General features: G+C 41.4%; 1 protein-coding gene across 1 annotated transcript in view; it reads right to left on the reverse strand.

Annotated features, from left to right (window-relative positions):
- cables2b (Cdk5 and Abl enzyme substrate 2b) overlaps positions 1 to 15,620 on the reverse strand; it is a 54,646-nt gene that overhangs the window by 4,540 nt on the left and 34,486 nt on the right. The window contains exons 3-9 of the mRNA XM_082518931.1: positions 14,047 to 14,124; positions 9,692 to 9,800; positions 9,422 to 9,590; positions 6,241 to 6,338; positions 2,292 to 2,398; positions 1,930 to 2,049; positions 1,040 to 1,124 (exon numbers count right to left, since the gene is read on the reverse strand). Of these exons, the coding sequence (XP_082375057.1) occupies positions 1,040 to 1,124; positions 1,930 to 2,049; positions 2,292 to 2,398; positions 6,241 to 6,338; positions 9,422 to 9,590; positions 9,692 to 9,800; positions 14,047 to 14,124 (766 nt within the window). The remainder of the gene's footprint in view (positions 1 to 1,039; positions 1,125 to 1,929; positions 2,050 to 2,291; positions 2,399 to 6,240; positions 6,339 to 9,421; positions 9,591 to 9,691; positions 9,801 to 14,046; positions 14,125 to 15,620) is intronic.

The raw sequence follows: 15,620 nt of genomic DNA on the forward strand, positions 1-15,620 counted from the left end.
GTCACCTCCTGGATGAGTTGTTCATGTGTTCTTGGAGTATTTTTGGTCGGCCGGCCACTCCTGAGAACTGCCCACAGTTTTCTCCATTTGTGGGTATTCATACTCTCCACATGCCTCAGAAATGGCTTCGTAATCCTTTCATTGATAGATGTCAGCGACTGTTAAAATCACAGTTCTAAACCCTTTTCCAACTTCACTGTTTCTTTAGATCGTGGTACGATGTGTCGCTTTATGAGATCTTTTCATTTGTTTCACTTTGTCAGATAACTTCTATTTTAGTGATTTCTTGATTAAACATGTATAACAGTAATAAGGCCCGAGTGCATTTAGTGTAACTTAAACTCAGCTTTACAAAAACTGTCCCTAATCACATTTAATAATTTAACAAGGGGGGAATTACTCTTTCACACAGGGCCAGGTATGTAAAGAAATGTAATCACCAGTTTAGTTACTCAGGTTATCTTTGCCTTTTTTTTGATTTTCTGAAAAATAAAGTGTAACAAATGAGCATAAAGAAATAAAGAAATCAGGAAAAGGACAAATAGTTTTTCACAGCACTGTATTTGTAATCAGTGTTTCATTAGATATGATAAATGAGGTAAAACTAAAAAGATCCATAACTCCATAAAAACTAAAGAAATGTGCAACGATCGTCTGCTTGGTAGTAGCGTGCAGGGTTTTTGGTTTGGTGGTCGCAGAACTGAAACAATTAAAATCAATATTTTTGAGCCATGACAAAAGTGAATATGCAGCATAAATACAGTACAGTGATAATGCAGGACTCAATCAGACCTCAGGGATTCTCTCCTGCATGGTCTCAACACTCGACTATAAAGGACATTAACAGCCTCTAGTCCAGCAGCTCGAACACTCAGCAGGTCGTTTTCCACCTGCTCAGGTAGAAAAGCCTCAGAGGCTGAGCAAGAGGAACATGATCTGACTCACAAGGCAGATTTTTTCCACTGACACTGTGTGTGTGTGTGTGTGTGTGTGTGTGTGTGTGTGTGTGTGTGTGTGTGTGTGTGTGTGTATTACATACGTCAATTAGATGTTTGACTTCCTGTTTCTTGAGGTCACTGCTGATCTTAGCTGCCAATAGGATGCATGCAGCTGAGACCAACTTCCTGTGAACAACATCAACAGTTACGTAACTGACAGGACATCAGGCCACAGAGTAAAAGCAGAGTAACAATGTAACAATGCAGACTGCTCGCTCTCTGGACAACATTTATTCTTAAAAGAATTATTGTCTTAGTTTGTAGTTTGTTTGAAATAATGTATCAAGTCTTTATCAGGTGTTTTCTTTGCGTTAACAATCAGTTTCTAATTATAAGACTTGTTGTCAGTTTTTGACTGAATCAGTCATCAGTTAGATCTTAAAGACCTTGAGTTGGATGTAAACATACTCTATAAAATAACTATAAATGTCACTGTGATGATGCACACACTTCAATAATAATTTTCCAGGCAGTTAACAGAGACAGGAGCTTTCCTTCATGTGGTTTATGGGACAGTGAGGACTTGAAGTTCAGTGCATCACAATCAAAGAATACAAACCATCAGCAACAGTGAGAAGTTTTTCTTTTAAACCGAGCTTATTGAAAATAAACACAAGGGGGAGCCACTTCCACACCTCACACTGTGGACTCCACACAGAAAACTGCAGCACAGCCACCTTTTAAGCTATCAGACAAATCTTGTTTTACGTTTTCTAACAGGAACACAATGTGATGAAGTCTTGAACCAATCAGATTTTCTACCTGAGACTAATTATGGTGCAGAATCACTTATAATAACAATAAACAGAGCTAAACAGTCACACATGATCCATAGTCGTCATTAACCAACATTTCAAGCAGAGTGTGAAGCCTATGAACGAAGCAGAAACCGATGACGAGCTGTTTACATGTGGACGAGATTCGAACAAACCTGTTCTGCTTGTTGAGGCGACCCTGCAGCACCAGCTTTTCAAAGTAGACGTATGCCATCGCGAGGGTGACGGGCTGCAGGCCGCAGTCCTCCCCGACTATTCTCATCTCTCTCTTTAGGCTGAAAAAGAAATAAAGCATGTTCTAATTATTTAATACTCCCTTTTCACATATCTGTGTAGGTTCATAGTCATCCAGGTCATGGTAATCTAAGGAGCGACTGGACTGCTTTAAGTTTCTTTAAGATGTTTCATGTCTCATCCCATGAACTCCTTCAGCTCTAAGACCAAGTGGTGATCCAGTCGGCCCTTTTTCACATTACTGTGCTGAAATCCTTTCATTGGCAGAAATGAGAAACGTTACCTTCGGATTTTGCTGAGGGTGAGTTTAATGTGAGGAAACTTCTCCTTAAAAGTCTCGTTCATATCTTTCTTCAGATCAGACGGTTTGACATATTCTATAACTGTCGTCTGCAGGATAAAAGAACAAAGAGAAAAAGAGCAAAAGAAAATGAACCATACCAGAACAATAAGGAGCGGAAGAACGCATAAACAGAGCACAGAACACATTTAACTGTAAGCAGAGACAATGAGAAGTCAAACAGTTGTCAGTGAATGTAAATAATCTGATGAGGACGTAAACACCGACGGGTAAATATTTCTTTCTGTGACTCATTGTTGCAAAGATGGCACCATTTCTCACGCAGGGAAACTCATTCATGCTTTAGTTTACAGTCTTTCCAGGTATTGTGATGACTGTTCGCAGGAGTATCCAATAACCTCATCAAATCTGTTCCAAAACAGCTGCACTGACTTTACACACTAAATAAAAGTCAAACTCCCCTGCTGATTATTTTTAAATCTAACAACGACGCAGGCTTTGGTTCCACTGAGTCGGTCCGTCTCTGTGTCTGTCCTGTTATGGACAGATCACCTGGTCACTGTGTAGCCAAAACACAGTCTCAAGCCCCACCCCAGCTGATTTCTTTAAGCAGTTAAGAAAATGGATTGATGGCTCAATACTTTGACGTATTAGATCACATTGATCTTATAGAAATCCAATATTGCCACACAGCATTCCTGCTTTTTCACTAATAGCCTCAAACACCCAAAGGCAGCTCTGCTCTCTCTCCAGTGGGTTTGTTTTATTTTGCAAACTTAAGAGGGCTCCTTTAACCACATGTTGCATGTTTACAACTTTCATTATTTAAATGGCACACAACTCAACTGCTGACCTTTCACCTGCAAAACTTAAGTGAAGAAACAGACACACCTTTCCATAAAACAGCTTTAAAGTCACCAGCATTAAGAGGTGACAGTGAAGAGCTGCAGGTTCCTCAACAGTTTCTTTACAGCTCAACTCAGTTTAGACCTTAATCCTGATATTTAGTCACATACATGCTCATGTCAACACTTCCAAGGCCTAATTTAATGGAGAGAAGCCTGCGAGATAATCCTGGTAGACAGCCTGATCTAAACCTTATCATATGCAGGTAACATGCACCATTTCCATGTAACGCACCAAACTGGTGTGGGTGGGGGGTGTTTTGTAGTTTAGGCGACATTGACAGTAGGTGGTGAAATCACACTGTGTAATACTAACACACACACACACACACACACACACACACACACACTTGCTCACAGTAAGCTCAGTGAAAAGCAGCTCACCTCAGCTGTAATCGTCTCATGAATTAAACACTGTGATACAGTGTGTGTGTGTGTGTGTGTGTGTGTGTGTGTGTGTGTGTGTGTGTGTGTGTGTGTGTGTGTGTGTGTGTGTGTAGCTGTTTAGACATCTTTGTGGGACCAAAAATTGGAATATTATTATATTTGTGGGGACCAACAGTCACTTATGAGGACAAAAGTGCCGTCCTCACGAGTTTGAAGGCATTTCTCAGGCTCAAAATGTGGTCTTAGTGTCAGGGTTACGATTAGGTTCTGGTTAGGTTTAGGCTGAGGGTCAGGATTAGGCCGTCATTTTTGATGGTTAGGGTGAGCGACTAGGGAATGCATTATGTCAATGAGATGTCCTCACTAAGATATCAAAACGAGAATGTGTGTGTGTTTGTCTATAGAGGGATCAAACTGAGCCGCAGCCTCTAGGACAGTGAAAAAGAAAAGAGCATGTGTACTCTGATTACTCTTACAATCATCTGTTTTATTCACCCTGTTTGTCTCTCCTTCGGATTTATTCCTGTTTATTAGAACATGAGAAATTAAAATTGGGGTTCAATGTGATCAATTTACACTTTTAATCTCCCCGAAGCACAGATGTTATTGTCTGACTCAACATTATAATTAAAATGTGTAAAAAAAAAAAAAATAGCCAAATACAGAAATCCTGCCAGTTACCAGAGATTGGTGAGTATCTGACTTGGATGATGCATTAATTCATGTGATGACATTAAACGGATTAGATACCACCTACTGGTGTGATCAGCTCAGTTTTTACTGAACCTGTTATTCATATGAGTCATACACCAGTGAGCCAAAAACACTATGACCCTGTACATGGTGAATAAGGTTGATTATTTCTCATCAGTGTTGTTGTCACCACTATAAGACAGTAAATGCAAAGCTGAGAGTTGCAGTCATCCTAAAAACAGCAGCAGGGGCAGGTGTAAAGTCACGGGTGTTACAGCCAGATGAGTCTGAGTCAGAGCCGCCCCGAAACATCGAGGCTCGTTGGGCGCTCCCCGTGAGCTGACGATTACCTTCAAACAGTCATCTGAGATCGGCCCAACAGTGAAACACCAAGAGGGTGTTGGAGGATGTGTTGGAATAACAGTGGCTCCAAATCTTACAGGACTAATAGGATCTGCTCTTAATGTCTTGGAGCCTCCACACATCCTGCTGAATCCCTGCTGTGGCAGGTCGGAGCTTGTTTTGGTGGTGCAAGAAGCACCGAGAGCAAATTAGATCAAAGTGGTCGTGTTGTTTTGGCTGTCGTTATGATGAATTCTTTTAATTAATTTAGAAACCACAGCTCTTTAATAGCTCACATGTGTTTCAGTAAGATTTCTGATCGTGTTCAGAGAGGTGCTGGACCCAGCTGAAATCTGATTGGCCCCTGTGATGCGCCACCCCGTCACTAATCACTGGACAGGGTGTGCAGGACTTCACTGGTTGGATCTTTACAGATGCATAAACATCACAGACATCAAACACTTGTGGTAAGCATGATGTTGATGTCGATTTCATGGGGGAGGGCTGGTGATGACAGGAAAGATTACAATGTTTACAAGTTCAAAGAAGCGTATTTATAAGATGGAAATTGGTAATCAGTATAAGTCTGATGGGACTTGAACGTAGCATGAGCGTGCTGCGATGCACAGACAGCTCAACAGTGGTGCTTAGCATTTCATCAGCCACAAAGCTTCATGACAAGGTGCTTTTCTGGACTTTAGTTTGTGTTAACCTCTGAATCTGAGAATGGGTGCTTATTTCAAGCATTAGTTAGCAGCTAGTTCACAACTATACTGGGATTAAACTAGCATCTTGTGAGTGCAGTTACAAACATTTCTTATTGAATTTTCTTTCATATTCATTCACATTTTAAATCTTATTTCCAGAACTGAACCATCCATAAACTCAGGAGTTACAAACAAGAGGTGTGCTCAACCCTGAAACAGAGTCTGAATCTGAATGGAAGTCCCCCAATGCCAAAGCTTTCAGTGCAGATCTCCTGAGATTTGAACTTTTCTTTTTCATGTATTGTTTTTGTTACTAAACTTGATTTATTTAACTCAACATTAACATTTTTGGTCAACAGACTGATGCAAGCTACAAATATTAGACCTAATAAGAGCAGCTCCTCAGAATAAGCCCATATTAGATCCGTTCTTGTTATCAGGCAAAAGAATTTGGGAATGCTGTCTCCAAATCGCTGCCGTACCAGGCCGCAGCTTTATGATGAAGGCTGTTAATCCTGATGATGCAGAAGAAAGAAATCTGTTTTAGATTAAGGCTGGAGGCTCCGAATTCAGTTACTGCCAAAATGACTGTTTAAAATCTGTCTTGCTGAGGTCACTTAAACCCAAAAATGTGCTTATTTTTAGAACTTTGATAAGATAACACACAAACACAGCCTAGTAAGGGCTACAGCACCAGGTTCGCAGTGCTACAGACTCCAAAGTGTATTAGTTTACTAAAACCATCTGTCCTCTCACAAAGCTCATTAAAGGTGTCAAACAGCCTGCGGAGCTCTGAACGTGGTGTGAAGGAGACGCACAGCTGTCAGCGATTTGCTCCGTGTGGGCGTCCTCGAAAATAAACAACTATATTTCAAACCATCTGCAGTGTTTTCTTACCATGTAAGAGGCGAAGATCAGCACTCGTTTGTGTTTGCCGCAGGGCCACTGGGGGTCACTGAGCAGGTTGGGGTCATAATCCATCACATCCTCCACACCTGGACAACAATACACATCGATTCAGAAATATCGTCAAAAGAGCAAAACCGAGGTGAGGAGAGTAACACGAGGTGTCATCAACAAGTTCTCTGACTCACAGCAAAAACATTTAGTGCATCTAAGCACGATCTGTCTGCAGACAGTTAAGGAAAAGAGAATTTTATCCATTTTCCTGTTTCTCTGACCAAGTCCTGATAATTTGTCTTTGAGGGAAAGGGAAACCTCTTTGATGCAACATTACCAGCTTGAAATTTGGCTCCTGTCCTACTCCAGCTCACTCCTTTGTGCACCTCTTAACTGCTTTCAGCTCAACCACTACTTTCTTTTAACCCCCAGGACATCTGCCCTTCTGCCATGAACCTCACAGAGTCTACAGACATCAACTTTAGACTGACAGGGCCCCACTCGGTGATCAGCATTGGTGACAACAGTTAGGTTCACGTAAAGAGGTGTTAAATGTTAAATGTCCCAGGATGTCAGTGCAGAGCTCTACTACAACATCCTGAGACATTTAACATTCGTTTCAAACTGTTAAGGCAGAGGTGTCGAACTTAGTTTAGTTCACGGGACACGGGAGTTGATTTTAAGAGGGCCATTATTGCACAAAAACTTATAAAAGCAAATTTATTAAACTGTTAACAGAGTTTATGCACAGTTTGCAGACATTCACATTCAGAAAAATCTCAGTTTTTCCTCATTCAGTCAGTGTAAAGTCTTTACAAACAAACTGTACCGGGCTGTGGTCGACTCCTTTGTCACGTGGTGTGAGCAGAATCATCTGCAGCTCAACGTGGCAAAGACCAAGGAACTGATCGTGGACTTCAGGAAGACCAGGAAACACTTGACCCCTGTTTCAATCCAGGGGGTCAGTGTTGACATTGTGGAGGACTATAAATACCTTGGAGTACACATTGACAATAAACTGGACTGGGCTAAAAACACCACAGCACTTTACAGGAAGGGCCAGAGTCGTCTCTATTTTTTGAGGCGACTGAGGTCCTTCAACATCTGCCAGAAAATGCTGAGGATTTTCTATGAGTCTGTTGTGGCCAGTGCGATCCTCTATGCTGTTGCATGCTGGGGGAGCAGGCTGAGGGTCGCAGATGCCAACAGACTTAATAAACTGATCCGTAAGGCCAGCAATGTTGTGGGGATGGAGCTGGACTCCCTCAAGGTGGTGTCGGAGAGGCGGATGCTGTCCAAGATAAAGACAATGTTGGATAACACCTCCCACCCACTCCATGACATGTTGGTCAGTCACAGGAGCTCGTTCAGTGAGAGACTGAGATTACCGAAAAGCACCACTGAACGACACAGGAAATCATTCCTGCCTGTGGCCATCTCCCTGTACAACGCATCCACTTAACACACTGTTTGCTGCTACAACTACACATGTTTCTTTTCCAAATATTTATTTATAAGTGACTTATGTATGTATGTATGTATGTATGTATATATATGTATATATTGTACTATTCTTAGTTAGCGTATTGTCTGTCTTGTCTTAATGTTGGTTTAAAATGGAGCACTGTAACAAAAAATAATTTCCCCCAGGGATCAATAAAGTATTCTGATTCTGATACCATTAGAAAGTTACAGAAACCCATCAGCATGGCTCCTGGGGTTTAACCACTTTATTCTGGTTCTTTATCAGTGACAGTGATAAAACAACCACACTTATGGCAAGATTGATTGAGCTGCAATACAGTGCTTCCTGTTGAAAAGTCTAAATTGTTTGTCCTTCATCTTAGCAAGTCTGAACTCTGCAAAGTCACCCAGCTGGCTGGCTTCAAACTCCTGGGCATGTGTGCACATTTGGCATCCCAACTATGGCACAGAGTATTGTGCTTTTTTGGGGCTATGCCAAACACATTGCTCCCTAACAACCTCCCCGATCATCAGAATTCAAAGAGATCTTTGTCCTCTTTCCCCAAAATGAAATTGCAGTGGTGGAGATCCAGCACATGACCTCCGCTGTGCAGGTTCTAGTGATCGAAAAAGAGCTGACTGGGTGCGATCTGAAAATGGCAGCAGCACCAAAATCTATCATTCTGATATCTGCAGAGATTGTCTTGTTTTTTCCCTCTGGAATCAAAAGACAAAATGGATTTGAGAACCACCTGTGAACTTTACCAAGCCTTCATCTGGTTTCATATTGTGACCTAAAGAGCATTTCATCATCCAATCACCATTTCATCCATTTAGTGTTTGCTGGCCCTCTGCTGCCACCAACTGTGAATCAACAGAAGGCGTCCAGGCTTTCTTTCATAGTGCTACCAGTGGTCCAAGCATCTATGCACAGGTACAAGAGCAGCTCTGTACTAATCGACAGCTAAAAACATTATGCCATTTATAACTGAGTAAACGAGTCTTTGGTGTTTCTGTCAGTACTTAACAATCATATCAGTCTTAAGAGCTGCGAGTCTAAAGAAAAACGTCACCAGAGGACTAAAAATATCGAACCTGCTGCGCACGGCCTCACGCTCACACACAGCTGTATTGTGTTAATGAAAGGTTGTGGATTAGAAAGAGGGGTTTAGAGGCTAATTCAGGGCTCTGTCACTGTGGATGTGTGTGTTTACAGACACAGGATGTGAGGACATGCTCATACACATGTGTTTAAAATATAAAGAGGATGATGCTCCAGCACAGCTGCAGCAGCTCTCGTTTGCTCTCTTCATCCCAGCATCCTGTGTTTGTTTTCTCTTCCTCACGTTAAATCCTTCTTTAGCATTTCAATCCAGAAATGTTTGAGCAGTTACAGTTCAGCCTCTTTTCTGAAATCTCAGAATTCAAGGAAACAGATCAGTCATATCGCTCAGAGTCCTAATGCACCATGACTGTGCTGTTTCACAGTTTGAACCATAAACAGACGGTGTTTTTGTTGTTCCCTTTAACATGATAAAATCCTTTAACTGTGTCTGTGGCTTGATGTCAGTAATTATCTACATTACATCTAATAAATGGCCACATCTTTGGTGAAATTTATTTTTGACAGTTTTAAACTGTTGCTAGAAAAAAAGAATCATTATTATTTTTAGGAGACGTGCACGCTGTGACTGAGCTCGGTTCCATTTCTTACCCAGATCCAGTCCCACGGTGCTGCTCAGCCGGCTGGGCGGGTAGCTCCTGCCCGGAATGCTGTGTGTGCTCCTGGAAACGGGAATCTGCAGCGTCAGGTCGCTGGCAGACGACGGCTTCTGCCTCACCAGCGCGTTAGTGGGGTACAGGAACTGTGCGTATGACACAGACTGACACAGAAAGAGAAAGATTATTATTAACTGAGCTCTGACCACAAGAAACTGTTTTGGATCATAAAAGCATCCATGAGAAGTAGGTCCACATTTTCTACCCTGCCATAGGTGTCCAGGTGAAAACCCTCTAGCCCTGGCAGCATTTCCAGGGTGGTAGAGATGTTTCCAGACGAGTGTCTCCTCCTGGGGTGATTTAACGAAGGATCACTGGAGAAAAAAAAGGCATCAAGAAAAGAAAGAGAGCGAGAATTATTGATAAAATGTTGGTAAACAGCCTGCCTGTAAACACACAGCAGACGGCTGCACTGTCATACAGTAGGAATATTTGGTTCCCAGTTCTTCCGACTCGTGCCCTAGCTGAAACCAGTCCAAACATCTGCTGCATCTGGAGCAGAAACCCCTCAGTGCAGCTGGTTTACCTACAGGAAATTAAATTAAGGACAACAGCAATAAAAGATTCACAACACCATAAAACAGATTCAGAAGTTAGCAGCAGCTTCGGTTTGCCACAAGCCATCAGCTAGCATCGTAAAGAAACTGCTCGAGCGTTTCAGACGGGTCACGCTGTGGTTTGTTTCTCTAATAATCACAGTTCAGCCTCGTGTCGCTCCGAGACACGACAGACACTGAAAATGAATCGATGAATTAATCATTTATGAGCAGTTCATCACAGCCTGAGCACAACTGAAATTACACAAAAATACAACTTTGTTTTGCAATTATCACTTTTTTACTGCAGACTTAATTTCAAACTGATGGATTTTTATGATTTATAGAAAATGAATCCAAATAAATTTCTTTCTGGAACCGCTACAACAAAACATCTTTATTCACACTGAAAAACCTACCTCATTAAATATAATCTTACTCTCTGTGTAATACTAGATGTACACAGCATACGACTTACACCCTTTCACTGTACATACCAGTTCATTTCACAGGTTTAATTCTTTCCTTTTCCTTATATGATCTGACTGTACTTTAACCATTTCATAGTGATTGTGTGCTTTCCAGATGCTACACCTAATTCCCAGACTTCCTGGATTTAGTTTTTTATATTTTAACATGTCCCACAGACAACCACCTGCGTGACAGGAGCCATGCGGCGCCTCCCTCCTCCTCTGCAGAATCGCACGTTGGCTTGAATAAGATTTCAAACTAAACAGATAATCGTTTACGGGATGAAGGACACAAAAATGCTGAAACTCTGAAGTATAACACGTTGCTTTTTACAAACTAATTAAAAAAAAACCAACATTGATTGAATTAAAATAGTTGATATTTAATATATTTTCCATTGATTTTTTCTTACCTAATTTGTTTGTAATTTCAGTAAGTTTCTTCTATGGCGTTATTTTTGTGCCACTATTCTGAGCGCACGTAAAAAAGGTTTGCAGGTGCAAGTGTTGCATTTTGAGGAGAAATTTATTTTGAGCGAAGAAAAGCTGAATTTGAGTGAACAAAATTCATTGCTGCATGCAAAAAATGTATATCCGTGTTTGCTATTATCCATATACACACGCACAATAGCAGCCCCTCTCGCTCAGTTTTTGTATTTGCGCTCGCAATGTGTCGCTCACGCTCTCAACATTTCTGCCCGTGCACGCTCAACTCTTTCTGTACACCGTTATATTTGTGCCACAAAACCAGCCAATCACAGACTTGGATGCAAAAAAATCTGATTGGCTGTTTTTGTCTCCAATCAGCTCGAAAGGACGAAATGCAATATCCCAGAATCCATTTCGTCCAAAGCTCAAACGAGACAGTGGCGGAGGAACACAGAGTGGCGGAGTTTGAAATATTACTCTTTCTGGGACACAAAATAAACTTTTAAGATATTTTCATGTTAGAATGTAGCTGTGTGAACTTCAAATATCTGCTCGATTTATCAAGACATCACATATTTGCATAAGTGCTCCAACGTTTTCGGAGATGCCTGTTACCCACCAGCTGACCGGGTGGGAACTCGGGTTAAACATAATATATAAGGCTGAACTGACAAAAAAATCACCGACTACACCACCAGGTATTATTGGAAAAACCATAAAGCCTTTGAACGAAAACAAACGCTGTTGTGACAGTGATGTACACTGTTTTGTTGGTATATATGTATGATTTGTATCACCTTCATGTTTCCAGCTTTACAGCTGTGGCTCCAGCAAACATCAGCTGATACTAGAAATTAATTTTAAATAAATTCTAACAACAGCTGATCAATTTTGAACGTGCTGCTGTTGTTGTTTAGCGCAACATCCGCTGGTTTCCTGTTTCTGGCGCAAAGTGGGAGATAAACAAACAAGAGAGACGATCAGCTGATCATTGATCAGTTTCATGATTGAAGTAGCAACAGGAGAGGGAGGGAGAATGAGGAGAGAAGAGGCAGCTAAGACACAGAATAACTCCAGCTTTGTGTCTTTTTTATTCTCGCTGAAGTCTTTTCCCCTCAATACGGATGTATTGTAATTGGTCCAGCCCAGAGTTGATTATTACCAGCTGGCTAATCCACCACCTTTCATTGTTTATACCATTACAAAAACAAACAAACAAACTAACATAAAAATGAAAAATCACCATTGGCCCACCGGGCAAATGCCGGGTAAATGCCCAATGGCCAGTCCAGGTATTCGGTCAGCTGGTGGGTAACAGGCATCTCCAAAAACGTTAGCGCACTTATGCATGTGATGTCTTGATAAATCGAGCAGATATTAGAAGTTTACACAGCACCATTCTCGCATGAAAATATCTTAAAAGTTTATTTTGTGACCCACAAAGAGTAATATTTCAAACTCTGCCACTCTGTGTTCCTCCGCCACTGCCTCGTTTGAGTTTTGGACGAAATGGATTCTGGGATATTGCATTTCGTCATTTCGAGCTGGTTGGAGACGAAAACAGCCAATCAGATTTTTTTTGCATCCAAGTCTGTGATTGGCTGGTTTTGTGGCACAAATATAACGGTGTACAGAACGAGTTGAGCGCGCACGGGCTGAAATGTTGAGAGCGCGAGTGACACATTGCGAGCGAGCGCAAGTGCAAAAACTGAGCGAGAGGGGCTGCTATTGTGTGTGTGGATAATAGCAAACACTGAAATACATTTTTTGCACGCAGCAATGAATTTTGTTCACTCAAATTCAGCTTTTCTTCGCTCAAAATAAATTTCTCCTCAAAATGCAACACTTGCACCTGCAAATTTTTTTTACGTGCGCTCAGAATAGTGGCACAAAAATAACGCCATATTCTTCTGGCACCATCTGAAACCATCTATAAATGGGAACTAGAGGGAACTGAGAATGTGTTCATGATAATAGCTGCGTACATTACATGTGCGCATGGTGCGAGTGTGACATGACACAACATGCACTAAGACTTCTCAGAATTTCAGCTGAGAAAAAAACGTGTGTTTGTGTGAACACAAAGAGAAAAAAATTGATCAGGATGACTTGTCTATTGGAGAGAACAGCATTATTGTTGTTTCCATTATTGTTTCTTCTTGTCGTTACTGTGAGATGTTTGTGTGTGATCGTGGTGTTTGTATGAGTCATCAGCCACTCAGACCTAAGGTCAGGTCAGAGGGCTCTGATGCACATGGGAAAAAATCATCCCCCTCCGAACAAACGGCTCTTCTCCCTCATACTCCTCTGCATCATCCCCTCTTCTACTCTCATGTCCCTTTGTCTCACAATGAAGAAACGAGACCTCGGCTACTTCTACTTCCCTACCTCTACTTCTCGTAAGTGTCCAAGCATTGTTCCCTCTAGTGATTTTCTGGGCCCCTTGTGCATTTCCTTGAAACTTGTGTATTCATTTTCTTTGTTGCTGTGCAGGATGAACCAGCAGTGTATGGGAACAGCTGAAAAGCTCACGTTTCTTCATGTTTAAAAGTCCATCTAATAAAGGTCTCGGATTTTTGAGAGCTGCAGGACAAACATTTCCTTTCACTCCACTTGGTTCACTCTCTTAGTTACGGCGCTGCCTCCTTCCTGCCTAGTGAACAGCGACAGGGGTAGTTACTGGTCTAAACCTCTGCTTGGGCTAAATCTCTGAAAACTTTTTATTCACATGCTTCTAAATTCATTTGATGGTCTGCACGAATCTATTTTTGCGAGTGAAACCTCCACGCTGTTGAGGCCATCACCAGCATCACCTGCCAGTAGAACAGCCTCTTTATCTCAGCAACCTCAAACATTTCCTTTCATGTGAAAACAGCTACTGGCAGGATGAAGATAACTATATATAAGGTTTCCTTCAGCCAGCTTGCTTCAGGTGAACTTAGGCCAGCGATGACCAATTCAGTAAATAACAGTTTTAAATAAGCCAGCAGTGTTTAAATCAACTTTCCACAAATACTTTTTTCCCCCTGCCATCAGCCCATTGGTTATGTCGAACCCTTTTTCTTGATTTCATCATGAGAGGCAGAAGGTGGGAGTACATAAGCAGATGTGTCTGTACGGATTACCTGAGGTAGAAGCTCTCTCCGTAGGGAAGAACAGAAAAGGCAGCACACAGAGACCTCTTAGCACAGATGAGCACGATTCTGAAACACAAACAAAAACACACATCAGTGGTTATCGTGTTTTGACATCTGTCCAGCTGAATTACTTTTCTCCATCTGAGGCATTTTGCTGACTAAACACACACAAAAACAGACAAAGTTTCAAAATGAAGACGCTAACTCTGCATCTTTGTGGTGAAATGAAGATAAAGCTAAATCCCAGGGTAAATTTAAGGATTGAAAGTTTAAAGGATCATATCGCTCCTCAGCATGGCGTAATATTTACTCACCGTTAAAGAGCAAAACACACAAATGCACACTTGACACCAACTTAATTGAGTTAAAGGCTCCAGCTGCACCCTTACCCTCAATTCTGCTCAACTATGACATGATATAATAGAGTTTCATTATGGAGAACACAGTGTGTGCGTGCACGTGCATGTCCGTGTTTGTTTTTTATTGCAGCTCCTCTGAGTATAAACCCATCTGGAGCAGAGACTACAGCTTGCTGGCCTGGTTTTGGTCTCAAGAGGAAAATGTTTGCAGTCATTATATTTGGCTCAGGAACCAAGAGACTAAAAGATTATGTTTTCACACATAGTGAATAAACACACTTAGCTCAGAGCTGAACAGATAATTGTCCAACATGCAGCTTCTCGGTCAGTTAGAACAACTTTGTCTGTCAAGGCAACACAAGGTCAGCGTTTCAAGGTCTCCGAGTAACTGAAGCAAATGTTCCCAATTTAGCCAAGGCACGAATCGGCTCTATAGTTCATCAGGATGCTGGCAGACCGAGCAGTAAATTTATCAAAGTAGTTATATAACCTGGATTAAACAATATGGGCCAGCCAGCAGCAAAGAGTCGAGCACGTACACACACATAGCCACATGCTAGCATGTCATTAGCCCATTGCCAGAATAAACTGTTTGGGGGGGGGGGGGGGGTTACCATGAACACATTTGTAGTAACAAACTTAATCATGCATTTAAATCACCTTCATCAACATGGATATTTTGAAAAAGACAAAGACAAAGAGGCTAAAGCTAAACCTATCCAGACTAAAGCTAACCAGACCTTGGTATGAGCAAAGGATCAAAGCAGTTATGACGAAAATTTTGGAAACGTATGAAAAAGAGAAACGGGTAGATGTTCTATTGTATGATGAATTTATAAACATACTGGAGAATAACATAAGTGTCTGATTTATCTTGTTATATAAATCTGCTGCACCTACTTTTCTTTGGTAAGAGAGTGCAATCATTTTCAGTTAATTACTCTCCAGTAGCAGAGCCCTTTATTTTCAGCTGTTTAATCGAGAGAAGATCCTGTAACTTAGTGCAGTTTGGGGGAAGCTGTGAAGTTTAATAATTTATTTTTATTATGACCGTAATATTTAGCATAGAAGAGCAGTTGAGGTTTTTTACTCAATGCTGCCAGTTAGTTCTTAAAAAGAAAATCAGGATCTGCAAAAATCAATATCAGCTGGTCTTTAATTGGCCAGTGAAATTGCAATTGGTGCATCCTTAGTTTAGCTGCT

This window comes from Aulonocara stuartgranti, assembly GCF_965226115.1.
Source record: "Aulonocara stuartgranti genome assembly, chromosome: 20".
Taxonomy (NCBI): domain Eukaryota; kingdom Metazoa; phylum Chordata; class Actinopteri; order Cichliformes; family Cichlidae; genus Aulonocara; species Aulonocara stuartgranti.